Source organism: Carettochelys insculpta, chromosome 18 (genome assembly GCF_033958435.1).
Source record: "Carettochelys insculpta isolate YL-2023 chromosome 18, ASM3395843v1, whole genome shotgun sequence".
Lineage (NCBI taxonomy): Eukaryota > Metazoa > Chordata > Testudines > Carettochelyidae > Carettochelys > Carettochelys insculpta.
The window spans coordinates 10,037,037-10,064,390 of NC_134154.1; the positions used below are offsets into that span (position 1 = coordinate 10,037,037).

A 27,354-nucleotide genomic window follows, 5' to 3' on the forward strand; every position below is an offset into this window, starting at 1 on the left:
CTTGAGAGTCTTAGGGAAAAGGATGGAGACACAGCTGCACATAAAGCAGCCAGAAGGTCCTGAATAAGGGAAAAAATGAGGGGGGAAGGAAAAAAAACAAAACAAAACCAAAAACAGCTGTCTCCCTTTTCGCAGCTCCAAATTAAAATACCTATTATCTAGAGAGTGACAAATGAATAAGGCCCATCAGCAAGGTCCCAAGTAGTAGCACAGAAATCTACCCTTTCCCAAATATCTCCAGAAACAGGAGGCTGTTGCTGACTCAGCCATTGGGTACACCTAACCTGCAATCCTAAATGTGACTGCAGCATCTGTAAACATATTAGAGCTAGATTTCATCTAGTTAGCCTGGCCAGTAACAGTGAAGCCATGGCAGCATGGAGTTACTGTCTGAACACATCCCCAGAACACCAAACAGGCTTGCCTTTGCATATTGCTGCAGCAGCACCCCTACCTTGGTCTTCTATATATTTCCAGCAAGATTTTGCAACCTCTGATATTACAGAATACATTTCTGTTCTGCTAGTGTGCGTAATGAATAAGCAACACCTTTGAAATGTAGCCCAAATCATTTTCCAAGATCTGCACAGCTAAGCATATAAACATGCAACCTAAAGATTACAGAGCAACACAGCTGGCATCTCTAAATGACAGTGGTAAGGAAAACTTCCAAGTGCTCATCAGGCAAGCTGTTAACAGTAGAAAAATAACTGCCTAGGACTTAGTAATGCTAATACCTACTCTAGACTAGGAAAAAATGAGGTACTATTAGCAAATATTCTAACCAGCACGTTCTTAAAAGTCCTTATACTCAACCAGCTAAGCAGGTGTTTAACGTAGATAGACCACATTGCTGCTGATTGTCAAGCTATATGAGCTAGAACATGGTGGTCAACACCACATACCCTTTACTCAAGTCCTGAAAAGACATACTCATCTGAGATGAAGACAGACTAGGTTCCCCCCCCCCCCCCCCAATGCACTGTCAATACCAAATAAATGCTAAACCCGAGGTCTCAAACTCGCAGTGCACGGGCCATTTACAGCCCGAGCACTTCCCCTGTCCAGCCTGCAAAGTATCTTTAAAAAGCTACTTAATTGCTTCTGCACAGCTGCTGGCCTGAAGTAGAGGGGGTTGAGGAGCAGGCAGTGTGCAGGGACTCACCTGTGCACACTGCTCCCACCATTCACACTGTCCTAGCCTCAGAGGGCACCACTAACTACAGGAAGCCACACCTTCACCCCAATGCAAACAGCACTGGCTAGGGAGCCACCCAAGCTGACACACTTCTTCAGCCAGTGGGGCAGGACTGCTGGGTTTCACTTTCAGTTATCCCAGGACAGAGCAGGGGAATCCGAGAGAGAAGACTTTTGTTTCAGGTCTTTTGTACCATAGTGGTCTCTGTCTGACTCCTGGACACCAAGGGGAGAACCCATCAATTTGCATGTACTATACTGCCAACCCCAACAGTTCAAAACGCACGAATCAGCCCCCTCAACATCAAAAAAGCAAGGGGCTTCTTGAAATTGCAGATAAAAATACACATGGGGATCTTTTTATTTTGCATCTGCTGCTCTGATTTCTCTGAACTCTGAGCACATTTTCTAGCTTTTCTCCACAAGCCATGCAACCTAAAGTCTTCCTTAAAAAGACAAAGAAAGAACAGAATGTTTAGTACTGTGCACCAACAAACAAAAACAGTCTACTAAATTGGAGCAGTCACAGTTGATATTGGCATATGAGGCATCAGGCAGTGAAGTTCCCAGATCTGGCTTAATTCTAGTAATATGGGTTGGGCTTTCCAGAGCAGGAGGGAAGGGCCAATCATCAGGAAATCTGGCATCAAACTGGAGTTAGTTTCACAGTATCTTGGCCACCCCTGAGCTAGAAGCCCCTCTAGTCCGGCTGTGGGGCCCCTGAGCAGATTTAAATCACCTTGGAGCAGCAAGCAAGCCAAGGGGAATGTGCAGTGGGAGGGAGGAGTGCACAGGCCAGCAGTAGGGACAAAGAGCCGTGCAGGGGTGGAGAGGAATGCACAGAGGACACCCCGCTCCCCCCCACCAAGCACTGGCAGAAGGGGAGAGCAAGCTGGCTTGGAAGGATTTGATGACTAACACTAGGCCTAAAGTAAACTGAGTTTGAGAACCCTGCGCTAAACTCAAGAGATTTAAAAAAAAAATACGCTGACTCAGTGCCAACAGAGGGTCATCCTAGCCACCTGCCTACCACCACCAATCAAAAAGCTGCAAGTTCCATAAAAAGTCCCCGAGAACAACGGTGTCTTGCACTGTATCTGAAAGTCATCAGATCCAGGTTTTGGTAGAAGAAAAAGAGGTGAGTTCCAGGGTTGAGTATCCCCTACTATGAACACCTGCCTGCAGCTCTTTCCATATTAAAAGACCCTAGATCAAGAAAGTTTGGTGTCACCCTACATGCAAGGTGGTATCCAAGGGTTTGTCTAAATAAGGGGTGGCCAACATGCAGCTCACAGAGCCACGTGCTGCCATCCACTACTAAATGCACACACCCCACCGCTTGGTGGGAGAAGCGCATGGCAGTGGTGGCGGCTCTGGTGAGTCGTCAACATTGAGCTGGGCTGGGGGGGAGCTGGCTCGGGGTGAAGGCAGTGAGCCATGCATCATATACTGATTTGTATCTATCTGTAGATAGATAAAAAAAAATATATAATATGTGACTCTGACCGCTATCCTAATGGCTCTTTGCACTCTACCCATGGCCTCTCATCCCTAACTGGTTGGCCACCACAGTCTACGCTATCATCACAAGACGTAACTGCAGCTCGGCTGGACATAGTTCCACTACCATTTTAATTTGACTAGCTCTGGAACTGGCAGCAGTGAAGCTGGTGCCATGTTGACTTCAGCAAAGACTACACAAGTCTGCCCAGAACGCTTGCTAATAACCGACAGTTAAGCCAGGGATCAGCAACCAAAATAGTAAAAAGAGCCTTTTTTCCCCAAATTTATTTAAAAAAAAAAAAAACAAAAAACAAAGCCAGGTTTCGGTAATTGAAGAGCAGCAATGCATGTGAATACGAAATAGACCTTAATAAGTAGCATTAAATTAGAGGTTTTGTAACCCCTGTTTTAAGAACAGCACACACAATGATTTGTAATGCAATACACGTTTACTGCAGGATGTTCACAGACTTTTTACATATTCTATTTCCTCCCACTTTACATGTGTGTTTGTAATGCTGTCTTCCTGATTTTCACTTCCAAGCATGCTTTAATTATGTCAATATTACTTCATGTTTAATTTCAGTTTTCTTTCTTAAAATGCGTGTTGCCCTTCACAGCAGGAACACCCCTAGCTTCCTTTTCAAAAGTCAAGACTTTATAGCACCAGGACCAAAACACACACAGAGTATCATATCCCACAATGCAGTGCACATATTAAAGGGGGAGTTATCCAACCTTTCAAGATCACATATCATTTGCTATTTACATATGAGTTCTTCATTGGGCTTTTAGATGCTCACCATTTGTTGAAAATAATCATGGGTGTGGGTTTGTTTGTTTTCTTTTAAAACTTTGCAATTCTAGAGTCAGGAGCTATAAAAAAGTCCATAAGAGCTGCAGGTTGCAGACCCAAGCTGGGCTATTCTGAAGTCCAAGCCACCATGGTGCGCTGGACTTTGGGTGGCACACCAGCAGTGTATACAAGCTACAGTAGAGACGTAACTTAAGATGGGCAAAATCCAAAAAGAATGCCTTGCCAAAAACCAAACCTTAGCTAGTACAGAACATGGAAGGGGCATGCATTCTGAGAGAAGCATCATTTAACAGGGCCTTTTTTCAGTAGTTTCACTCTCCAAATGATCTTAAGGCACAGCCCAAGATAGGACTGCTCTGTGCACTCTCTCTCACAGGCGGTTTCTACACATGCTGATAAACGGCCCTAAATATATAGTGAGGTGCATATGTAAATTCCCAGCACCTCATTAGCATAAGGTCACACGATTTGGAGTCCAGAAGACGCTCTTCTGGACTCTAAAACAGCTTGTAGAAGCATGGCCCCCAGGAAGAAGGGGCCTCCAGAAGAAGGACTTCCTTCTGGACGAGCCCCTGGGAGCCACGTTTCTGCACACCGTTTTGGAGTCCAGAAGACCATCTTCCGGACTCCAAATCATGTGACTTTATGCTAATCAGGCACCAGGAATTTACATACACACCTCATTAGCATATTTCAGGCCATTTATGAGCATGGCATGTGTAGAAACAGCCAGACAGAAAAGGCATAGTTGGCCACAGCAAGAAGGCAACCCACATGACAGTAAATGCCAGATCAGGGAGGAGACACATTATGGTCTATTTAGGCAAGAAAAAAGCAGTGAACTGAAGTCAGGAAGCCAAGACACAGAAAAGTGAGAGTCAAATAGTATTTGATTAATAAGTTATGACTAATTCCTCTGGTACTGAGTATTTTATTAGACAAACTAAAGGATTAATGCCAGAAAAATTAACTAAACATATTAATTGAATATTTTGTTCTGCTACATGATCAAGCCTAGCAGTGTCAATTTTTAAAACATACTAAATGAAACATTAATCCAATTCCTCAGTACCCTAAATAATAAACTTTAGAACTGTGATATTCCTTTAAACTCTTCCAGAGTCATGACTTGAATGAAATGCAGAGTGTCCATGACTTAAAAAAAGATGTGCCAGGACAGGTGGGAGCAAACTTTATCTCGGTCCCCACTTTTCATCCATAGAATTAGCAAGGCCCCTCAACCTGTCAAATGTAATCCAGACAGAAATTTCCATTATGTTTATATTAAAAAAATAACCATTTTGGCATGTGTAAGAAAGTAAGTCTGTAGAGTTTAAAAAAAATCCATTTCTAGATTACAGGTTAAACATCAACTCTGGTAAATAGCAACAGAGTTATCATTCAGTAGTTACTCCGACGGGCTAGTCAGTCAGTGGGCTTAGTCCAGTTCCCAGTGAATAAGTATCCACTTTAAAAAAAAAAAAAAAAAAAACTACCACCACAATTGACTCTCTTGTAACAGACTCAGAGGCCAAAGTGTGAAAAGCACTGAAACAAGTAACCTCAACAGCAGAGACACTCTTTCTAAATTAGGAGAGGGGTACACAGGCAAACTGGTTGTGATGCACTACTTTTGCTGTTTTTCATGCTCCGCTTATCCAAGAGATAAGATGCTTTCTTTTCTTGGGCTGTCAATCTTGCACCCTTCACGAAAACTCAATTCACTTCACAAACACTAATTTCAATCAATTTTTCCCACACTCTACTGAGCACAGTGTTATTTCTATGTTCTGTATCCCATAATGAGAAGTAGACGACAATATTCTACTGGATGCTAAACAAACATACAAAACAAAAACAGAAGTTTTGCTACAACTAATAAATTTAGAAGGACATACAAGCTACATTCTTCTCTCAGAATAAAGAAACTTCTTGGATTAAGTTACAAGAAATGGTCTAAATCATGTTAGGAAAAAAGCTCAGGAGTTGAGGCATTACTCAAAGACAGATTCTACAGACAGTTTTAACTCTTGAATTACAAATAAAGATCAAACCTAAGAAAAGGTAAGGTTAAATTCCAAACAAACAATCAATCAGTTAGCTCATTCCAGTCTTACGATAACATATTTTTCCCTTCACTGAGTGGGGATGCAGCTAAGTATTTCTCATCTTGCAAGTTTAGCTAGTAAGAGTCTACTGGGTTTATCCTTCCTCCTGACTACTGGGAAAGAAAAGAAATTTCATACCCCTTTCAGACTACTGTCACTTTTTTCCAGCCAGCACTCCTTATCTCCTATCTTGTCCATTTATTTGTAATTTATTTCCATCTGTTTTGTATGCACATGTTAGCCAACACTGTTCTCTTTTTGGATTCCTCTCTCATTTTTGAAAGGCTCAATGAAAGACTATTCTTGTTCCACTTGTTTTCAGAAGCCAAGTGAAACTGACGAGTGCTCACAAAATTTTATTTTGCTGCTCTTCCAGGTACATCAGCACAGAAGATGAAAAGTATGTCAGTTTCATTGCTCTTTTTGCATTCATACTAATTAATAGTACTTGTATTTTAATTTTTCCATTTTTCCCCCCTTCGCTACTCTGGCAGGAGCAGCAAGGTAAATTTTACCACTAGATCGGTTTTATTTTCCAACTGGACAACAAGGAGCACCAGCTGACTGACTTCTTATCCTTATACACATGACACCAAAAGGAGGAGACAGATCCAAATAATAAGGAGGAACAGTTATACAAGAAAGTCAAAGGAAAAAAGCTGGTGTTAAAGCTTGACTGGAAAAGCAAACATAAAACAGACTGGAAGAGGGAGAAGCAGAAGAAAAAAAAAAGAGGGAGACCAGAAAAACATGGAGCGGGCCTCCTTCATCTGCATGAAAAGCTAACAAGAGGGAACAAAAACTCCCACACACAGAGCCTGAAGAACTGCAAAGTCAAAAACCAAACAGCCAAAGCTTATACACAAAACAGGTCACCCATCAGTGCGCAGAGGCAGAGCTGACTTTTCTACAGCCTCATATGAATTGATTTTCCAATCAGGATGCAATCTTTATCCCCACTCTTTCATCCCCCCCCCCCCCCCCCCCAACTACTACCCCAATTTTACACATCCTCGTTTGGGTATTAAATAAAGCCTTCTGACAAAAAGATATTTGGGGTTTTTCCATCAGTGTCATCCTATGCATTTATGTAATACCTTTTGCCAACAAGCTCAAAAATCACTCCCCAGAGGTAAATGAGTATTATTAGCCTCAGCGTCCTCATATCCTTTTGCAAAGTCAAAGGCTGCATCTGCACTAGGGCAATCTGCTGACAAAAGTTCCTGTCACAAGATATCTTCTGACAAAACTTTTATCAACAGATCATGGCTGGCCAGACAGCCAAGCAGATTCAAGGAGTGATCCGCTCCGGCCACTCCCTCGACAGAACAGCCATCCAGATGCACACAGATAGGGCTGCCCAGTGTCCCAGAAGCCCTGTCTGTCAATATGGGGGCTCCCGGAATGTCCAAACCAGCCTTCTGTCAACAGAATCTGTCCACACAGGTATTCTGCCTCGTTAGGGGAGCAGCAGAACACCGTCAACAGAAATGCCGCGTTCTGTTGATTTACTGTCGACAGAATGCTTTGGGAACATGGACGCTCCACAGGTTTTATCAACAAAACTCTCTAGTGTACAAATAGCCATAATCAATCAGCAACAAAATGAGAACTAATCTCACAGTCAAGCTTTAGGTCAGCATTCTCCAACCCCCGCTTTTTCTTCTTCCCCTTCCACTCACTGGAACTCACCTTGAAAATAATTTACGGCAGCTGCGATTACCCTTCTTCCAAAAAACTTTCAGCAAATGCTGAAATACTTGCTTAAAGGAGCACTTTCATGGCACTGCCACCTTTACTTTGCACTAGGGCTGGTGTGAGTACTGCCTTCAGAGCTGGGTAGCCAGAGAGTGGCAACTGTGTGTCACAGGCAACCTGTGCCTCCCCACAAGGGCACAATCTAAAAACGGGAAGGACGCACATGGCCACAGCATGTCAGAGGAGCCCCACATGTATCCTGTGCCCAGACTGAACCTGCGATCCTACCCCCTGGGGGGACAGAGGGCTTTGTCCTCCTCTCACTGTGCCCCCCTCCCTCCCTCCCTCCGCAAGTTTGGCCACTCTCCCTGGCCACCAGATCCAAGCGTAGAGTTGGAGGGAGCTGCTCAAGGCAGTAACTTCCACTTGCTCCCTTCCCTGGCTGCTGAAGACATGAGCCAAGCAGGCCAGATGTGCTTATGGGGCTAAATTCCCTAAGCTATGTGACCAGGCAGCAGCACTGTTACCTAACAAGTCCTGCGCACAGTCTCAGGGCCACAGAGCATTGCCCCTGCTCACCAGCCCCAGCATGAAGCTACCACAGCCAGGGCAGAAGCACCTCTCCATGCTGGTGGCTGCTCCCTGCTGGAGTCAGAGGATGAGCTCCTCTCCCCCAGCCAATGTGCCCAACTCAGAGCTGCCAATGCTGGGGAATGTGCGCTACTCACCTGACTTCAAGATGTTATGGTGAAAGGGGGCTGAGGGTAGTCCTCTCTCCCTGGGGCAGCTTGCACTGTGACCTCCTCACTTCCCAGCCCCACCCCAGAAGCCTCAAGCTGCACCCCAACCCTCTGTCCCAGCACTGAGCCCTCTTCTGCATCCTAACTCCTCATCGCCATCGCCACCCCCACCACTTCCCACGTACGGAATGACTTACGTTACATGATGTATCACCTCTATATTGATGAATGTAATGAAAGTCATTCCACATAGAGACATAAAAAATAGTGAGACCACTGAGAGGGAGCACCACTGGCTTATTTGGCTCCTGTCCCCAGCTAGAGGCAAAGGGGGCCCCTGCCCCCACACCAGGCTCTCTCAGACAGCTACTAAATGGAGAACTAACCCAGAGCATGAGAAATGGCTGATCTTGCTCCCTCTGAGCCCACACCCCCGGCCCAGGCCCTGCTGCCAGGGGACAGACACAGTGAGAGCGCGTACCTCTCCCTCTGCCCCCTCAATGGGGAGAAGCACCTAACACCCTCCACATATCCTTCTTTTGCTATTGCCTCTATGCTGTACCCCCCTTCCAATCCTGACAGTATTTTTACAACCTTATAATGTCCCCTAAAATTGCCTTGCAAACCCCTGGTTTGAGAAATGCTACTTTTGGCAATGAGCTTTCCCTAAGACAAAGAGTAAAATCAAAGAACAACCCTTTCCCGAGACAGATTTTGTAATTGGCTAGTCCTGAAGACCATCAATGGGAAAAGAAAAACCATTCAGTAAAAAAGGTATACTTTTTCTACAGATTTAATACACTAAATGGGCGACCAGTCAAACAACCTTAACACATTTTGTCATTAGTTTTCATCTTAGAAAGAGATCACTTCTGTGCTTTTTATCAATGATATTTTCGTGATAGTACATTAAATGCAAAAATGCCAATTTACAAAAGTGATGTTATAAAACTATGACCTATAAAACTATATTGGAACTTTGGAGAGGATGACAAACTTCAGGGGATTTAAATGCATGTCAGGTGTGAGCATATGCACGAGGCAAATCATAGCAAAACATTCATTCACCAGCAGTAAGCTTGCATCAAAAGCATGTCAATTTTTTTAACCTCACAGCTAACAACAAGATTGAAATCAACTTTAAACATACTACTAGCACTGGCAAGTCTTGTTATCTCATGCTACTTAGATCAGTCACAAAAGATTTTAAACAATGTTAAATTATGCCTTCTAGATAGCCGTGATTCTCTCTCACAGTTCACTCACTGTTACTTCCTGTTCAGTCAATTGCTCAAACAAGTTTGTTTACATTTACAGGAGATAATACTACCCACTCTTATTTACATCAGGTGAAAGTGAGAACTGGTGTCAGCATGGCACTACTGTAAATGGCATTGCAAGGTATTTCGTTACATGCCAGATAGGCTAAACATTCATATGCCCCTTCATGCTGTATCTGCTAAGCGCTACTCTTTCACATTGTTTTGTTTTTCACTACAATCACATAAAAATATTCTACAGTTGTAAGGTGCAGTTCCATGACAAAGAAAATGTTTTACAATAACTGAATGAGGTGAATTGAACAATACTATTTCTTTTATCTTTTTGAAGTGAAAGTATTTGCAATTAAAACTAAAGTATGCAATGTTCACTGCATTGTAACTGAAATCATGATATTTGAAAATGTAGAAAAACATACAAAAATATTTATAATAAATTTAAATTGATATTTTTACTGCTTAACAGTGCCATTAAAACTGATCAATATTTTAAGCTCAACTTTTTTTTTAATTGTTTTTGACAGCCCTAATAAATGGACTGTTCTGATATATCATGCTTTGAAGTCCATATGCTCAACTTTTAAAAATACATAGCGAACGATGCAAGTTGGTGGACAAAGTTCAGAGATAAAAAGTTGTGTCCCTTGAATACCTAATCAGTTCTTTATACCTAACTTTTTTTTTTTTTTAATCAAAACATAGAATTTCTTTCTTTAAATATCCAATTTAAAAAAAAAGTCTAAAAGGCTTAAACAATGATTAGGCGACCAACTTCTGTGGAATTCTGATGGCCTTTTGCCTTTGAAAAACCTCCCCACTGTCTAAGGATAGACCTTATGTCTAGTGCTTTATGCATGTCTGATGAAATTATGTGTGACCGACCATGACAGTATAACACAAACGAGCTTATAACAAACATTGGGAGATTGAATGAAAATGAATCATGCTAATTGGCTTTGCTGTTAGTATCAATTTGCTAAAAGAAAGATACACTGAGTACAAAATGTTGGTCCATTCAAACTATTTTCTGTCAGGTTGCTCCAGAAATTTTATTTTGTGCTAACCCTCACAAACGCATAAAGGGCTTTAGTCTATTTAACAGATATTACCACAACAGAGGCACAAGGGAAGTCTAGCTTTAACACAACAGAAAATGAAGAAGGAACTGAGTTATGCAAGCAGCACATTCAGCCCAAGGTAGGAAAGCCTCAGACTGCTCTGTAATGACCTCTTTGGTTACCTGAAAGCAGTTTTATGCTAGCTGCAGCCAGCCTTCCTAAATCACTGGCACACTTGCAGCAAGGCAAGTGCCTTCAGAAAATAAGAGATGTATTGTTGTGAAACCTTTCCACAAGTGCCCCCAACCAGAATAAAGAGGGGTATGGACCCAAACAGATCACGTCTCTCCTACCCTGTTATTGACCTCCAGTAAAAGCACTGTACCCCCATCTCCTTTGATTTTACAGCAAGATGGAGAGAACTTTGTAAACACTTGTTGCATAAGTGAGCAAATGTTTTCCAATTTGTATCTCTGGAGTCGTAAGACCCAATACAAGTGGAATATGCAAGATTATTTCATCTACTCCGTGACAGTTTAAGCTTTGTTGCTGGCTGGTAATTTGGAGATATTTCATGTAAGGGAAACAATGATGGCAAAAAGCCTACAGTATTTGTATATTCTGACAAGCTTTGAAGTTCTGGGACTCTCAGAGAAAGATGTGGGCGTCACCATGGACAGCTCAATAAAGATTTCAGCCCACACAGCATTAGTATTTAAAGTAAATAGGATGCTTGGGTATATTCAAAATCAGATTAAGAAATTCCACAAACAACACTTCCATTTGGAATACTGTGTCTGATTTTGCTTACATCATAATAGCAGATTAGAGTCCAGAGAGGGTTATAGTTACAGGAGAACCTTGGTGTTATTGCCTTCAAAAGCTAAGATTATTTTATTTGAATAGGAGACATGGGGAGTAAAAGTTTGCCTACACTGGGGATGTTTTCACTACTATAACTACACCAGCACACCATTCCTGGAGTAGACGCACTGCACCAAGGTAAGATGGGACATGCAACAGTGAGACACATCCAAATGAAGACTATCTTCCTGCAGATGACATGACGGACCAGTCACTGACAGAAGTGAGATGGCACAACTAGGTGTACCAATGGCCTTCTCCAATATGGATCACTATTCCACTAATTTCGACACGACTACAGTGGTTAAGGTGCTCACAAAAAACAGTGTTTAGGGTCAAGTTTCACAACCTTCAAGAGTATGCAGAAAATCTAAAATTCTATAAAGTATTTGTAACTAGCAATTCTGATGCCCGTTACAGTTAAGTATAAAGAACAGATATACATGAAATCATTTGTCAGCTAATTTGAGTAGTTAGTTTGAAAGCAATATCTTCTTCCATGCAGAAAACTTCTGACCATGAGTGGTAATGCATGACACTTTCTTTTTAATACTTAAAATCACAAGGTCCTACACTACACCATAAAACCAGTTTCATCAAGGGCATCCTGTTACAACATTTTAAGGAATCACTTCTTTGAATGTGCACATCTCAGGTGGTGCATGACCAGAAATCACTGCTGAATTTGGTCTGCAAGTTAGCTTCCCCAACTGACCAAATTCTATTTTAAAAAAGCCACTGACCCCATTTTCAATACAACCACTACCCAAGCAGAACTAAGAAACCAGGGCATGGGAACTGAGTCAGGTAGGAGAGAATCCTATATATGGGCAAACGGAATTAAAGAACTAGATTAGGAAACAAAAGCATGGAAACTTTTAATCACACTGCAGCAGCACATGGAGCTCTTTTAACACTAACAGTTATGTATTTTCTACTGAAGTTTTAAAGTTTATAAAATATTAGCTCCCAATCCACAGAATGCCAGTTTCATCAAGAACAAAACCAACTAACATAATATGACTGAAACTTTTCCTCTTCCAGTCACATCCATCATCATTTTACATTTACTGAAGAGTTAGTAGCGAAGACTGCTGTGTAATCTGCATGCACAGTTTAACACAGCAAGGGCTCTTCCATGAAGAACCTGAACTTCAATTCTGCTCAGAGGCTCCAAGATGGATGCAAACTGAACTTTTCAGTTCTTGGCCACATTAGCAACCCACATATGGCCCAGACTAGTCTTAACCCAGAGATAGTCCTCTAAAATTACAAACTACATTCAATTTTCTGTGCAAGCCAGTTTACACTTTTTATATTGCAAATGATTTTCAACTGCAGATCAATTCTTATTCAATAAAGCAAAACGTACTATGTTTTCCTACAGCTACACACAAAGCCCAAATTCCTCTTTGCCCCAAACAGCTCCCAAACATAATTAGGGGCAAGTCAGCCACACAGCCCCTCCATGGAAACTGCAACACAAACAAAATTCAATAGCCCAACCTGCAAACCAAGGCGGAGCAAGAATCCTCCTCCAACAGAACAAAAAATCAGGATATAATTTGATGTGTTACTATTCAAGCCGGGCTTATAAGCCCTCTCTACTCATAACTACAACAGGTACAAAATTTTCAGAAGCTGAAAACACTATCAACTTGAAAGTCACCTAAATATTCTCAGAAACATTACACTTGTAAAATAATGCTGTTCGACTCGCAAATGCTAACAAAGTGTCCACCCACTACAACATGAACTTCTTCAGGCTCCCTTACTCCTAACTGCATTCAGGAGTTGTTTGGGGAGACTCCACAACACAGTCCGCTCCATGGAAACTGCAGCACAAATAAAATTCACTTGCCCAACCTGCAAACCAACGCCAAGCAACAAAGTCCTCCTCATCTCTGTGTGCAACAACAACGAACAACCCTCGACCCCTTAAAGTCGAAACACATTTCTTTCTGCGTAAGCCTTGGCTGGAACCCACTTCAGCGGAACTTGTTAGTCCTGGGGCACCTTAAGATTAACACGTTTCTGCGGGAACCAGCCCACCAAAGCTCATGCCCAAAGAAACGTGTTAAGTCTTTTTAAGGTGCCCCAGGACTCCTAGTTTTTGCTAAAATGGACTAACCCACGGAAACATGCGCCTGATGCTACCACCCCCCACCCCGTCCACCCAGAAGGGTGAAGCAGCGGCAACAGCAACCTCCCACCATGCGCACCCCACTGCCCAGCCTGCCCTCCTCCCGGGGGAGCCCCTCCCGGCCCCTCTTCCCTGCTATTGCATCACCACGATCCTGGCGACGCCGCGCTCCCTTCTCCCATTGCAGGCCACTCACACGCACCTCTCCTCCCCACCCCCCCCGCGCGGACCCCTCCGCCAGGGACCCCGCCCCCCGCCTGGCCCCTCGCGGCCCCCGTACCTGGCCGCAGCGGCTCGGTGATGCTCAGCACCAGGAGGAAGAGGAGGAGGAAGGTGCCGCTGTCCGCTTTGGGCACCATTTATCCTCCGTTCATCCTCCCCCCGCGCAGCACCATAAACCCGGGGGGGGGGGGGGGAAGCGGGAGAAAGAGCCGCCGCCGCCGGGCCGCGACCGCGCAGAGCTGCCTCCCTCCCCTTCACTGGGAGCGTCGCGGCTCTGGCCCGGCGCCCCGTCCGGCAGGAGGCAAGGGACCGGCGGGCGGGAAGGTCAGTAACAGTCACCGCTGGCCCAAGGCCGCTCGCCTGGCGCTGGCTCCACACAAGATGGCGGCCTCCGGGGCTCCTCCTCCTCCCACAACAAAGACCGGCAGCCAATCAGCGCCCGGGGGCGGGGCCTACACGGGCCCGCCCGCTCGGTAGAGGGCGAGTGAGGCTTTTCTGCGGTTGCCCTCGCGCCAGCCATTGCTACGACGACGGGAAACGGGGGTGGGGGGAGTGTCTGCTGCGGGCACTGGGAGCCCGGCCAGGGGCTGGCACGAGGGGCCAGTGGTGCTGCAGACAGGGAGCCCAGGGAAAGAGGGGACAAAGCCCATGTCAGGATGGGGCTAGCGCTGTGGTTGGCGACCTGTGGCCCAGGGTGCTTCTGCATGTGGCCTGCCAGGCGCTTTGTTTCCTGTGGCCCACACACAGGGTTGCCGGATGCTGCTGCTTTCCTTCCTCCTCGTTCTTTTTCCCCCATCACTGTTACTAATGGGCCACCCATAAAGGAAGGGCCTGTGCAGAGAGGTGTGCAACAGAGCCCCCCCGGCACTCCCTGTGCATCCATTCAAAGTGTGGCTATGGTTTACTTGGCACACCCTGCAGATTCTAGGTGAGCAAACACAGTGCCAAAACTACCCTCTAGACCACCTCGGCTATGACAGCGTTGTGGCCCGCTCACATCCGACGAAGCGGGTCTTTGCCCATGAAAGATGATGTCCCAAAATATCCGTTAGTCTATAAGGTGCTACAGGACTTGTTGTTTTTGAAGATACAGACTAAAACAACTACCTCTCTGGTACTTGTCTCTAGGCTAGGTTGCTCATCACTGGTCCAGATGCACAGCTAAGACTTTGCTCCTAAGGGCACATAAACAAACAAAATAGAAAGAAGGGTTCTTTCAAAGATGAGGTGTATTTTTGAAAGAACTCCATCTACACTGCTTTTTTTTTTCTTTCAAAAGAATTTCTGCCGAAAAGAGATTATGCAAATGAAGCATGGGATATATAAATCAGTGCCTCATCTGCATTTTCAATTTCCCCCACTTGCATTCCTCTTTTGAAAGAGGAATGCAAGTGTAGACGTAGCCATAATCTTGGTAGTGCAGGGGTGGGAAATAATTTTCACAGAGGGGCCTCTCCACGACTTTTGATACTGGTCCCAGACTAGCTTTGGGCCCGCTGGAATGGGAGGGACCTTGGGCAGAAGGGTTGGGGCTGGGGTCAAGAGAGAGAGAGAGAGAGAGAGTGAAAAAGAAAGTGTGTGTGGGAAATCGACTTGGTGACACTGAGTTTGTGCTGCAGTGTATATGTGTCAGTGATTCTGTGTGTGTGCCACGGACTGGGTACGTGTGATAGTGACACAGTTTGTGTGCTTCTGCTAGGTAAGTTTCTGAGGGAAGCCAAGTTCTCTCTCTTTAAGGGAAATATGTCCTGCTCTGTTGTCTCCAGGCTACTCTGCACTCCTGAATGTGTCATCATCCATGCTTCAGACTGGAGCAGCTCCACTGTGTGCCTCCTTTGCCCTGATTCCTGCTCTGAAGAGATGGAGTACAGGGGAGGGGGAAGCCCTGACTTCAGCACTGCCTTTCCCCTTGCACCCCCCTCACCTTCTGCTCAGGCAGCAGGAGAATCCTAGGAGTAACTGAGCTGCAGATGGAACAAGGTTGGAGGAGGAGCAGCTCAACAAATGCTGACTGGGTGTAAGTATGCACACTCTGTTAATCAGCTGGGCAGGCCAGAGAGGAATGCTTGGTAGGTCAGATTCTGCCCCTGGGCTGATTTGCTCACCCCAACTAGAATAGCTGCCTTTGTCACATAGAAATCCAAGCTTTAATCAAACCATTTTTCAGCATGGTAGAAATCATTAACAATTGCTGCAATCAGGTATCCAAAGCTGCCACATAATACCGAGTTTCACAGAATGTGTAGACTTAATAATTACAAAACCTATTACATTTTAAAGCAAAATAATATATAGCAGTGTGCCTTGTCATACCTGTGATGCCAGAGTGTATCTCAGGCATCAAAGCCCATCCAGCAGGCAGAAAAGAAGAACATATACAGGAAACTAATAATGCAATTTGGAGCATCTTTTAGGGCTCTGCAAGTGACATGCTTTTTCAGGGGTCTGGACGCGAGTGTTGCTCCAACTCTGGCAAGGTGGTTGTGGACTGAGGTGTGCATTGTCTTCGTAATTAGTAAAGCTGTCAAGGAAGTAGGCTGGAATGCCACAGTACTTCCCGCAGTATCACAAATTACAGCCCTATAAAGCTGTGAGAAAGAATGTGTTTTAATTTCAGCAGATTGTGAATTAATTAATTCTTTCCATTAAGATGTGTGCATACTATAAATGAATACGCGAAGCATGTGATTCTGATATGGAGAAGCAGTAACCACTGAATACTTAAAGGTGAAGCTAGCTTACTTTTGCAAGCCTAATTTTTCAAACAACTGACTCCCCACCACTCTGCCAAAACAAACCACTGTGTAACTCCGTGTAAAAGTTTTGCACAAAGAACGCTCACAAGGTCCGCCCACTTTATTAATGAGAGAGAGCGGCTCAGTGATTGCTCCTCCCTCTTTGCCAAAAGTAACTATTATTTACACTGGGCTTCATAATAAACAAGTGTTTTTAAGTAAAAATAATAGAATTTAGGTGGTTGCAAGTGAAAACAGATCAAATTAAGGTAAATCAAATGAAAATGCCAATTAGTTCTAATCTACCAAGAAACTTGTTACATGCAAATTCTTATCCTAAACAGCTGTTCTTATCCCAGGTAGAGTCCTTCAAGTCAGAGTTGATCTTTACTCTGGCGTGGGTCTACAACTTCTTCAGAGTTCTTTATATCCTCTTAGGGTGGGACAGACAGATTCAAAGCCCAGCTGAAAACAAAAGACGAATTGTTTTCCATTGTTTAAATAGACTTTCCCTCCCAGGGCAGGAACACTTTGTTCTGCACTCCCTATGCCCATGAAAAATAGCAGGTTCAAGATGTATTCCAGTACCAAGTAGCAAAGTCATATGTCTTTCAAGGACCACACACAATTGGGGCTCATATGACAAACATGACCATTCACAGGTAGTTGATTTGAGTACTGAGTAATTAAGTTTCCAGAGTATCAGTAATGACCCTCATTAGCACATGTAGATTTAAAACCAGATTCACACTTCTTATTTCTAACTTCACATACAAGAACGATACATACACGAAAATAGGATAGGCACATTCAGAAGATTATAACATTAAAACTGGCATGTTACATGAGGTATTTTCTCTAAAGCATCTTTGAGTTATGCATGCTCATATTCATGTCAATTTTCATAAAGTATAGGGTGCCTGACAGAAGCATTTTGTGTTTAGTTTCTTCTATCATCCTATTTCTTTGTTCTGTTACTGTCACTCATTGCATCACATCTGTAATCAGACTGCCTTGAAGCAGGAATCCAGTCTTTGCCTTAGTTTCATAAAATACCTCATGCTACGTGTGATTTTACATATATAAACCCTATACTTTCTATACAACATCATCCAGAATCCATATTAAGTTCATTCCTGAGCTATGCTGCTTACAATTTAAATGTCTAAGGGCTTTTGTGACCTGTCTACTAATAATTCATCTAGAGTTAAAGGCCAGTGAGTAGAGGACTGTCTCTTTGGTTCGTAAAAGCAGCTGAATCCTGGCCCCACTGAAATCAATAGAAGTTTTGCTATTGACTTTAATGGGGTCAGAATTTCATCTTATGTGCATGTTGTTCCAATGTATTTGTATACATCTACTGGATTATAGTACTCACAAATAACAAGCAGTCCTGCAGTACCTTAGAGACTAACAAATATTTTAGGCCATGAGCTTTTGTCACAAAAGCTCATGACCTAATACATGTGTTAGTCTCTATGGTGCTACAGGACTGCTTGTCATCTGTGAAGCTACAGATAAACACAGCTACCCCTCTGGGTTACAGTACTGCAATCCACTTGTATCTTTTTAGTCATCCTGGTTACATCTACATGAGAAGCCTCTGTCGACAGAAGTGACTGTCGGAAGGGATTTCCTGGCAAAACCTCGGTTGACACATGGCATCTACACACAAAAGCAGATTGAAAGAGCAATTTGCTTTGTCAACAGAGAGCAGCCAGACTGCCCGGCCTTCTCTTGACAGAATGGCTGACTGGAAACTCTACAAACAGCGCTGCCCGGTGAACCCAGAAGCCTTGTCTGTTGACAAAAGGAGCCTGGAGCATCTATATGACTGTTTTGTTGATCAAACACTGTCGGGAGAGGCGTTATACCTGAACGTGGAGAGGTATAATAATGCTGGCGGATGTGCCAATTTTTGTCAACAAACTGTCGACAAAACACATTTTGTGTGTAGACACGCCACAGTTTATCCTGACGAAAGCCCAGTTTTGCCAGGGAAAGCCTCTCATGTAGATGTAGCCCATGTAACTAGTTTTGCCTAGTTTATAAGCAACATGGGAAAGACTGATCTCAGACCTGCTAATAATATGCTGCATTTTGCTGGGTAGGTAAAAAATGATCATTGAGGTTACTCCTTTTCCCAGAGTTGCTTCTGCTATGTAAGTAAGTAGGAGTCAGTAGTAACAAAAACAAATCCCTCCCCTGAGAAAAGGCTAGTTTCTGCTGGCAGGAATTGACCACAGCCCAACCCAAAAGGCTGTTTTGCCCCCAGATACCATTCTCAGAAACTTCTAAACTCAGTTTTGGCCAATCTTTCTCCAGTGCTTGGTTTCTTTAGCTTCACACAGTTGTTGTCTCTCTGACCTCCCCACTACATCCACTGACACTACCATTTACACTACAAAATAAAGTCAAATTTATTGAAATCAACTTTTTACCACTAGTGAAAGGTAAGTGTCCACACACGTCCAGAAAGTTGACATAGTGTGTCTCCATTGCCTTAGCTAGGTTTGACTGCGTCAGCAATGTATTGTGGGTACCTATCCCACAGTGCCTACAGCCCTATTGCATTCTGGGGTTTTGTGCCAGTGTATTATGGGAAACAGTGCATCACAAGTGCTTGTGGGTGTCTGATGTCATCATCCCAGAGGGCATTGCCTCCACTTCCCCCGCCACTTGAAAATAAATGGCCCAAGGAATTTTGCACCACTTTTCTAAAGCCTGCCCCTGGCTCACACTGCTGCATGGTGCTAGCATGGATCCTGAACAGGTTAGAGCCATTGCAGTGTGTTATGGAGCATACTTTGTCACCACTGCTGGGTTCACTTTCTAGCAGCAGTGGCTTGGGCTCACTCATTCTGGGCCTCTTGCACCTGCTAGGGTTCGGGTTGAGGTCCTGATTTGTTCATTTCTTCCAGGGCACCACTCTGACCTTCTCACCCCCACAAATGCTGCTGGTTGAAGATGGTCAAGGTCAAAATTTAGATACAATTTTTAAATATGACACAATGCACTGACCTATAGAATGAATGGGTGTCTGAAAATCACTACAACTGTTGTTTTCCAAGGCCACTTTTGGCGTCCTAAGGATGACCATGAAGAGCAGAACAGAAGCTATAACTTCCCCAGACCATTTCATTGTAGACATGGTAAGATCCTGACAGCTAAGTGAGAGGGGAGGCTTGTGAGTAGTTGATACTATGTCTTGTAAAATATAAAATGCAAAAAACGTTTCTCAGTGTCTTTTCCCTGTGCAACAAAAAGGACATTTAAAGCAAGGAGAGCCTGCACTGGACATGCCAGAGTCTAGAAGCAGGGTCCATTGAGCCTGGCAGCTACGTGGTGGAGGGCGAAGGTCGAGGCAGGCTGGAGTGGACAGCCCTGTAAAATATAAAGCACGGAAAAAAAAAACTTTCTTGGTGGCTCCTGACAAATCCTTTGCAGACCTGTTGGTTGCTGGGGAAACCCTGGGGAGCCAGCTAGCAGCATGGTGGGAGAGGAGGGGGCCAGAAGAGCCCACCAGATGCACAGAGGAGATGGGAGATGGAGAGCTCGCCAACCACATGGTGCTGTAGGACAATCCTGGGAAATTTAAATGGCCAGGGAGCAGTGTGATAATGTTTAAGGGAAAAACTTTAATGAAACTTCCTGTGCTTCTTCTAGGCTGCAAAAGAGATATCAGCTTCCTAAGAATAACAGAGTGTGTAAAAGAAATTATGCTCATACTCTGTGGGCACAGGGCTGGGAAATTTACAAGAATGCTGTGTGGTGCCATCATGCCGGATGACTCACAGGTGGCTTGGCGTGGCAAGGTGTGCTATCATGGAAGCCAGAATAAGTCTGGCCTCCCCAAAAACCTTGTGCAAAAAATAAAAGAGTACCTGGCTGAGACCTTTATGGAGATTTCCAAAAAGGATAAGTGCTTCATTCCCAGAAATATTAACAAGCTGTACTAGAGGCATAGATCCATCCCACCTTACCCACAACATGCTTGTTGCAGTTTAAAAAAATATGCTCAACAGAAGTAAACCTCTGCTCCTTCCCAGCCACAACCCACTTGTAGCAATTTAAAAAATATACGCACCAGAACAGCACTCTCCAGCATTGCTGGACTCCGGAGCATCCTGCATTGATGAGGGGACTGGCTGATGAAGAGTGTCTGTCTGGCAGGGTCAGCTTCCTCAGCCATCTGCTTAATTTCTTGACTGGTGGCCCCTTCGCCCTCATCAGCCTCTGTCTCCTCTTCACCCTTGCTGCTCTCACTGGAGACCCAAGTATTGTCTCCTGAGGAGTCCATGCAATTCTTGGTCACTGTGGTTGCATCCTTCCCAAGGATCGCATCCAGACGCTTGTGAAAGCGGCACGTTTTGAGGGATGTCCCAGATTGCCTGCTGGCTTCTTTCACCTTCTGATAATTCTGCCTGAACTCCTTGATTTTGACCCACCATCACTGAGCATCCCTGGGAAATCTTCCCATAAGTGTCCAGATTTCTTTTGCTGGCTCGCAGTTTGCTCAACACAGATTCATCACCTCATGCAGAAATGAGATCCTGAATCTCTTGATGGCTGCATGCTGGGTCTCTTTTGTAACCATGAGAATGCTGATCAGAACTAGAACCCTGAGAGCTCATGATGGCTTGATGTGATTGCTCCTGAGGTGTGCTATCCTCACGGGTCAGAAAGAAAAGGAATTCAAATTCCTGGGCTTCCTGTTACCTACTTCCTGCGGACTGGGAGAGCAGTGAAGGTGAAAGCGGCCAGAACAGACACGGGGTATTGTGGGATACTTCTGGAGACCAATAAAATTGATTTAAAATAATGCTGTTTCCACACTAGCATTAATTCGACCTTTTAAATTCAAACTTGGAATTACACCACCTCAGAGGAGCAGCGCTAGAAAACCAACCATTGTGCCCCTTAAAATTGACCTAAATGGTATTTGCAGTGAAGACAGTCACATTATAAAATCAGGCTCAGTGCCTTAAAATCAACATTATGTTCTCATGTAGACAAAGTCTGAAGCTCTTTGGTGCAAGATAGATGGGTCATGAACAGCAGAAAGTGATACTTGCCTTTCATATCTTCCCCTACTTGCATATATATATGTACTGGCATCAGTTCCGGTCATCCTCAGCGACAGCACTTTACACTCAAAGAGTAAGGAAGTTTCCTGGGTAGAAAATGAAATGCAGCAGCCTTTAAGCAGAAAGAGCTACTCTGAGAGATCATACCTACCAGATACCATGGATAAACAAAGCATGGTGAACCCTTCCCCAGCAATTGATCAGGCTGCCCCTGCTGCTTGTACAAAAAGCAAACAAACAAATCTGTGACATTAATCTGTATCTTTATCCTGACAGCATATACACTCATCCCTTGTTAAATGAGTCCTTTACTTACGAGTACTTGCTAAAACGAGGGACACATAAACCTACCTTTGTTCACCAGACAAGTGAACTTCCCCTGCTAATACAAGCCTTACCCGGCAGACCCAACCCCGCCGCAGACTGACCCCCCCCCACCAGCCCCACAGACCCAACCTGCCACGGCCTGACCCCTCCACCAGCCCCACAGACTCAACCCGCCACAGCCTGACACCCCCCGCCCCACTGGCCCCGCAGATGCAACCCACCACAGCCCAAAACCCCGCAGGCCTCATGGACCCAATAAGCCATGGCCTTAACTCCCACACCCTCCCCAAGGACCCAATCTGCAGCAGCCTGAAAGCCCACCCGTCCCACAGACCCAACCCGCCTTCACCCTTCCTCCTGCTCATGGCCCCAAATTGCTCCCAGCCTTTAACCCTCTCCAACCCCACCCTCCACACCCAAAGTTCACTTACCTTTCAAAAGCAGCGCCACATCCTGTCTCTCCTTTGCAGAATTAGGAACACTTGAAACCAATCAAAGACTTTTACATGTATTTTAATGGGAATTCAGTGTGCCTCTTATGAGTTTTCACCTACCAGCAGAAAGTGGGGAACCAATTGTGCTTGTATAGTGAGGGATGAGTGTAATGCTATGTGTGGAGCACAAATTACTATTCCTGGCATGTCGGAATGTTACAAACAGGTGCTGCACAGACCCAGAGCAGTTTGCAAGGTTTCTGCGTGGCTTCCCACAGATGCATGTTGCATTAATCAGTTATCAGGAGACAACAGATTCCAAATTCAATTGGGAAGGAGCTGGAAGTAAGAATGTTAAGTTATTTTGATCAACTACATGAAGCTGCCAGCCTGAAGTCACATAAAGACTTTGCTTGCTTTCTGGGCAGTCAGAGGAAATAATAAGAAAACAAATGGTGAATTAATCTTGAGTTCAGTGTCTCTAACCTGAGACAGCGTTAGCTGGGGAAGGTAATGAAAATTCCCCACAAGGTCTAAAAGAAATGCAGAGGAAATCTGCTACTTGATCTAAATGTCTGTGAAAAGTTAATACAAATATTTTCCTCTCTGTCATAACTAGACAGGGCTAGAAGCCAGAATTCCCACTCTGCAGAAAATTTACATTTAACACAAAATTCATTCAGAATCAGAATCAGAACAAAAAGACAAAAATTTGAAATTTCCCATAAAACAAAAGTTTGGGGGTGGGGGGAGATCTATTGTGGAGCAATTGAAAAGTTTTCCTTTGGTAAAGTTAAAAATGTCTCTCCTTTGACCTTGTTAATTTATATGGGATTTTATAATGTATATTTCAAAACAAAAAAGTCCCTTAAAAGCAAAATGTTCTCATTGCAAAACATTTTGAACTTATGCTTCAATTTTTTTCAAAACTAAATGCTGTTGAAATCACCACTTCCCCTTCAGGCTGTTTTGATTTTGACAAATCAGCATTTCCTAACAAAAATGCTTGTGTCAGAAAATTGTCCACTCGCTCTGGTTATAACGCACTGCCCTTGCTTTTGTAAAACATTTGTTTTCGTGTACATACCTGTATATTTTTATATCAGACATAAGAAAAAGGCTGGTGCTCTCACTTTGCCTCTGGTGACCTGAGGGTATACGTTCACTACAAGGAAGATTGATTGTCATGGTCGACCTTCTGGAGTTCAATTTAATGTCCCTGATAGGGACACACTAAATCAAACTTGCAGGGCACCTGCGGTGGTGCTGCTACTCCTACTCCTCTTTAGAAGAAAGGGAAATCTACAGGCTTGATGCATGTGGACGTGCGGGGGAAGAGGGGGACTGAGCTCCCATCTCTCTTGCTGATGAAAATTGGCTTATGTGCCACTCTTGGCACCCAGGATGAGGGTTGCGGACCCCTGCACTAGGCTGAGCAAATAACTGAGTGAAGTGATTTTAGTTTCAAAGCCAAACAGGAGATCTTTATAAACCAACCTCTTTCCCCCTGTAAGATAAAACAGTCCTGTATTAAGGGGTTCCAGAACATGAGGTGATGTCTCTTCTCATTGACGTGTGGAAATACTACCATCCTTGTGCTTGGCTTTCGCTTTATAATGTCACTGAATTATACAGTCAGTCACCACCCATGACAGCTTTGCTTTATGACCTCACCTATCAACGGCATCTGTTAAACAATGCCAAGACGTTTCATAGCAGTAACCTTCAAAGGATTGAAACACCACAGCCAAACATCATGCAGTGCAAAGGAACACACTGTGAGCTTATGTACAGATGAGTTGTAGGTTTCACCTTCCGAGGCACTTGTTGCTTCTGGCACCATGGATGACGCTGCCGTCCTTAAGAGGAAAGGCTACATTATGGGGAGCAATTTAGGAGAGAGCTCTTTTGCAAAAGTGAAATGTGCCTATTCCGAGCGCCTGAAATTCCACGTAGCAGTGAAGATTACAGACAGGAAAAGAGTTCCTCCCGAGTTCTTGGAAAAATTTCTCCCCAGGGAATTAGAGATATTGGCAACAGTGAGCCACTGTTCTATCATCAAAATCTATGAGATCTTTGAGACATCTGGCAAGGTCTACATAGTCATGGAGCTGGGCGTACGAGGAGACTTACTGGAGTTCATCAAGAGAAACAGAGGCCTGCCAGAAGAAGTAGCACGCAAGATGTTTCGCCAGCTCTGTTGTGCCGTCAAATACTGCCACGATTTGGATGTTGTCCACAGGGACCTGAAATGTGACAATATCCTCCTGGATAAAGACATGAACGTCAAACTGTCTGACTTCGGCTTTTCCAAACGGTGCTTCCGGGATGAGAATGGGAAAATTATTCTCAGCCAAACCTTCTGTGGTTCTGCTGCGTATGCCGCTCCTGAAGTGATAGAAGGTATTCCTTATCAGCCCAAAGTTTATGACATATGGAGTCTGGGTGTCATTCTGTACGTGATGGTCAGTGGCTACATGCCATATGACGATTCCAATGTGAAGAGAATGCTCCGATTTCAGAAGGAACACCGAGTGATCTTCCCTGAGTCTTTGACACATGAATGCAAAGATCTTATTTTCCGTATGCTGCAGCCTGATGTGTCCCACCGGCTACGAATCGAAGATGTTTTGAACCATGCGTGGGTGCAGGGGAAGCGCCAGAAGCCGTTCACCATGCTTGAATAATCAATCAATAAACCACGAAGCACAAAGAAAGGGTAAGACACATCTCTTTCTAGAGGCTGACATACCGTAAAGTGCCGTAACGGCTGCTGAAATCCAGGGTTTCCTTTCCACAGTGTACCCTGTCATTCTCCATCCATTTTCATAGTTAGTTTCAGCCAACCGCTGTGTGGAGACTATCCTTTCCCTTATTTGCCTTGTTGCAGAGGTCAATATGAATGAGAGCTTCTCAAGGCAGGTGGATTTTTAGCAGTAGCTGGGGCTACCCATTCTCTCTCCATTGAGCCAGCCAGCAATTTTAACCTCTTCCCAGCCCACCCTTACTGACTTACTCCATGTGTCATGCACCTGTATTGGTGCTTTAAAGGCAGAGGCTCTGCACTGCCCCAAAAACTGACAAGTTAATGCTGACACACAATGATGAGAGATGGCAGCACCTTGCCAGAGTAAAAAGGGGCCTCTTATAGTGACCCCCCTAGGACTGAGGCAGGGCAGCCCTTGTCAGCTGGAGATAAGGCTTGGGTTATTGGTTCCAGAGGCTGTTCTAGAAAGGCCAGGGAGCTCCTCTAAGTTGATATTTGGCTTTCTCAGCCTCCACAAATGGTTTCTTCCTAATGGTCCTCGAACAAGACCCTCTGCCAATCAGAGAGGGGCTCAGGATCTGAACCAGGAGAGGAAAATGGGCTCCTTTGTTGTTTGTGTCAGCAAGCAAAGAAGGCAATTTGTACTCAAACTGACCAGAAGTCATGAGAGCTGCTGGCTTCTAAGGCCCTGTTCTTGCTACAACTTAGTGGTTGGTATCATAGTTTAGATCCACTACACCTCTGTTTCCCCTCCCTGATCCTTCTCAGCTGTCACCTTTTTGAGACGACCCCAGCTGTCTCCCTCCTGACCAGGGTTCATCCAGGTTTGAATTCCCTCCCTATGCTGCCATACTCCCAGCAAGCCAAACTGCCCAAACAGGCCCATGTCTGCTCTTCGCTGTCTCTCTTCAGAACCTATATGCAGCAGAATTGTCCACAGACATAAGTTCCCACACAGCTCTTTCTTACCACGCAACTTTATTTTTAAAACAAAAACATCACAGAGAACACACACTAAAACGGTGTAAGAACCTGCACACCTTCTAATCAGCTAACCAGAAGCCCCCCTTCACTCCAACAGGGGCTCTGGTAGAACTCAGGCCTTCAAACCACACCAAAGGATTTTTCTATGGTTACTAGTTCACTGCTGCCTTCCCATGGCTCAAGGTGGGACTTTCCATTTATCTCCCCCTAGAGCAGAGATTCCCAATCTATGAGTCAGGACCCAAACATGGGTGGCCATTAGATTTGTTAAGAGTTGCCAGCTGGGCAGTTCCCAGCTGCATGCGGCTGTTAAAGAAGCCATTTACAGTTTCTTAACATTGCTGCCTCAGGCAGATATCTATCAATAGAGATAGCAATTACCTTATGCCTAGGTGCTGAAAGCTTAACGTTTGAGTTAATTGGTTTTTAACGACTGTTAGCTTCTGGGAGCAGCAGGGCTGGGGGAGCCACCCAGCCCACGTGAAGAGACTGCGGAAAGGGGGGCGTGTCTAAGACTGGGTCCGTTTAGGGCTGCAGGGAAGGTAGTCTAACACTGGAGGTAGTTTGGGGCTGCAGGGGGATTCTAAGGCTGGGGGCGGTTTGGGGCTGCTGGGGGGGTCTAAGTCTGGAGGTGGTTTGGAGCTGCTGGTCTAAAGCTGAGAGCAGTTTGGGAGCTGCAGTGGGGGTCTAAGGCTGGGGTGGTTTGGAGCTGCTGGGGGGGTCTAAAGCTGAGAGCAGTTTGGGAGCTGCAGTGGGGGTCTAAGGCTGGGGTGGCAGTGGTGGCTTGGGGCTATTTTGTGTTCAAGCCCCTGGAACATTTAAAAAATTACCATGTGGCCCCCAGTGAACAAAAAGTTAGACCCCCCCCCCACCACCCGCCTTACACATTACAAAGACGGCTTCCGTGTCTTTCATATTCGTGGTGCTCCCAGGCAAGCCATGTAATAGTGTCTGGCAGTAATTTTCACCTCTGCTTCTCTCTTCCCCCCTTTTCACTTCTTTTCTATGCAGCTGATTTCTCAGTTTCCATTTTTTTGTTTGTGACTGGCCCCCACCCCCTCCAGCTGCTGAGTGTGGGGTTTAAGCCGGGGCCGGGGGAGAGGTTTGAGGATGAGTCTTTCCCTAACTGCAACTCAGATTAAGTATGATGATAAAATAATAAACTATAATAAATAGAGTGCTATTATTTTATTAATGTGTTTTCCCTTTTTATGGAATAACTATTACTGTAATATATAAACATGAGGGGGCACAGTTTTATATTCTTGCTTCAAGAGCAAAGTTAGCTAGTTACAGCACTGCTTACCCTCCCGCTGTTTTTGAATTGCCTTGGGTCACCAAATCTTCCTGAATTGTCAGACCGAGTCCCCAGCTGGCAAGGGTTGGGAAC

The 27,354-nt window shown here is 44.6% G+C and overlaps 2 protein-coding genes and 1 long non-coding RNA gene across 4 annotated transcripts in view; 2 read left to right on the forward strand and 1 right to left on the reverse strand.

Annotated features, from left to right (window-relative positions):
* The window catches only part of DGCR2 (DiGeorge syndrome critical region gene 2), a 75,465-nt gene extending 61,453 nt beyond the window's left edge, over window positions 1-14,012 (reverse strand). For both annotated transcript variants that reach the window (XM_075012528.1, XM_075012527.1), the window contains exon 1: window positions 13,689-14,012. In XM_075012528.1, coding sequence (XP_074868629.1) covers window positions 13,689-13,767 — 79 coding nt within the window. In that variant the 5' untranslated portion in view covers window positions 13,768-14,012. The remainder of the gene's footprint in view (window positions 1-13,688) is intronic.
* Window positions 13,850-19,926, forward strand: LOC142022554 (uncharacterized). Its single transcript, XR_012647984.1, has 3 exons — window positions 13,850-13,954; window positions 15,397-15,647; window positions 19,287-19,926. It is a non-coding gene; the product is annotated as an uncharacterized LOC142022554 (long non-coding RNA).
* Window positions 19,927-24,054: 4,128 nt separating this feature from the next.
* LOC142022658 (testis-specific serine/threonine-protein kinase 1-like) lies at window positions 24,055-24,900 on the forward strand. The gene has a single exon (XM_075012735.1). It carries the CDS (start codon window positions 24,055-24,057, stop codon window positions 24,898-24,900), a length of 846 nt encoding a protein of 281 aa, XP_074868836.1.
* Window positions 24,901-27,354: the final 2,454 nt, after the last annotated feature.

Coding starts and splice junctions, on each gene's coding strand:
- LOC142022658 (XM_075012735.1), top strand. CDS start 24,055: ATGGATGACGCTGCCGTCCTTAAGAGGAAAGGCTACATTATGGGGAGC.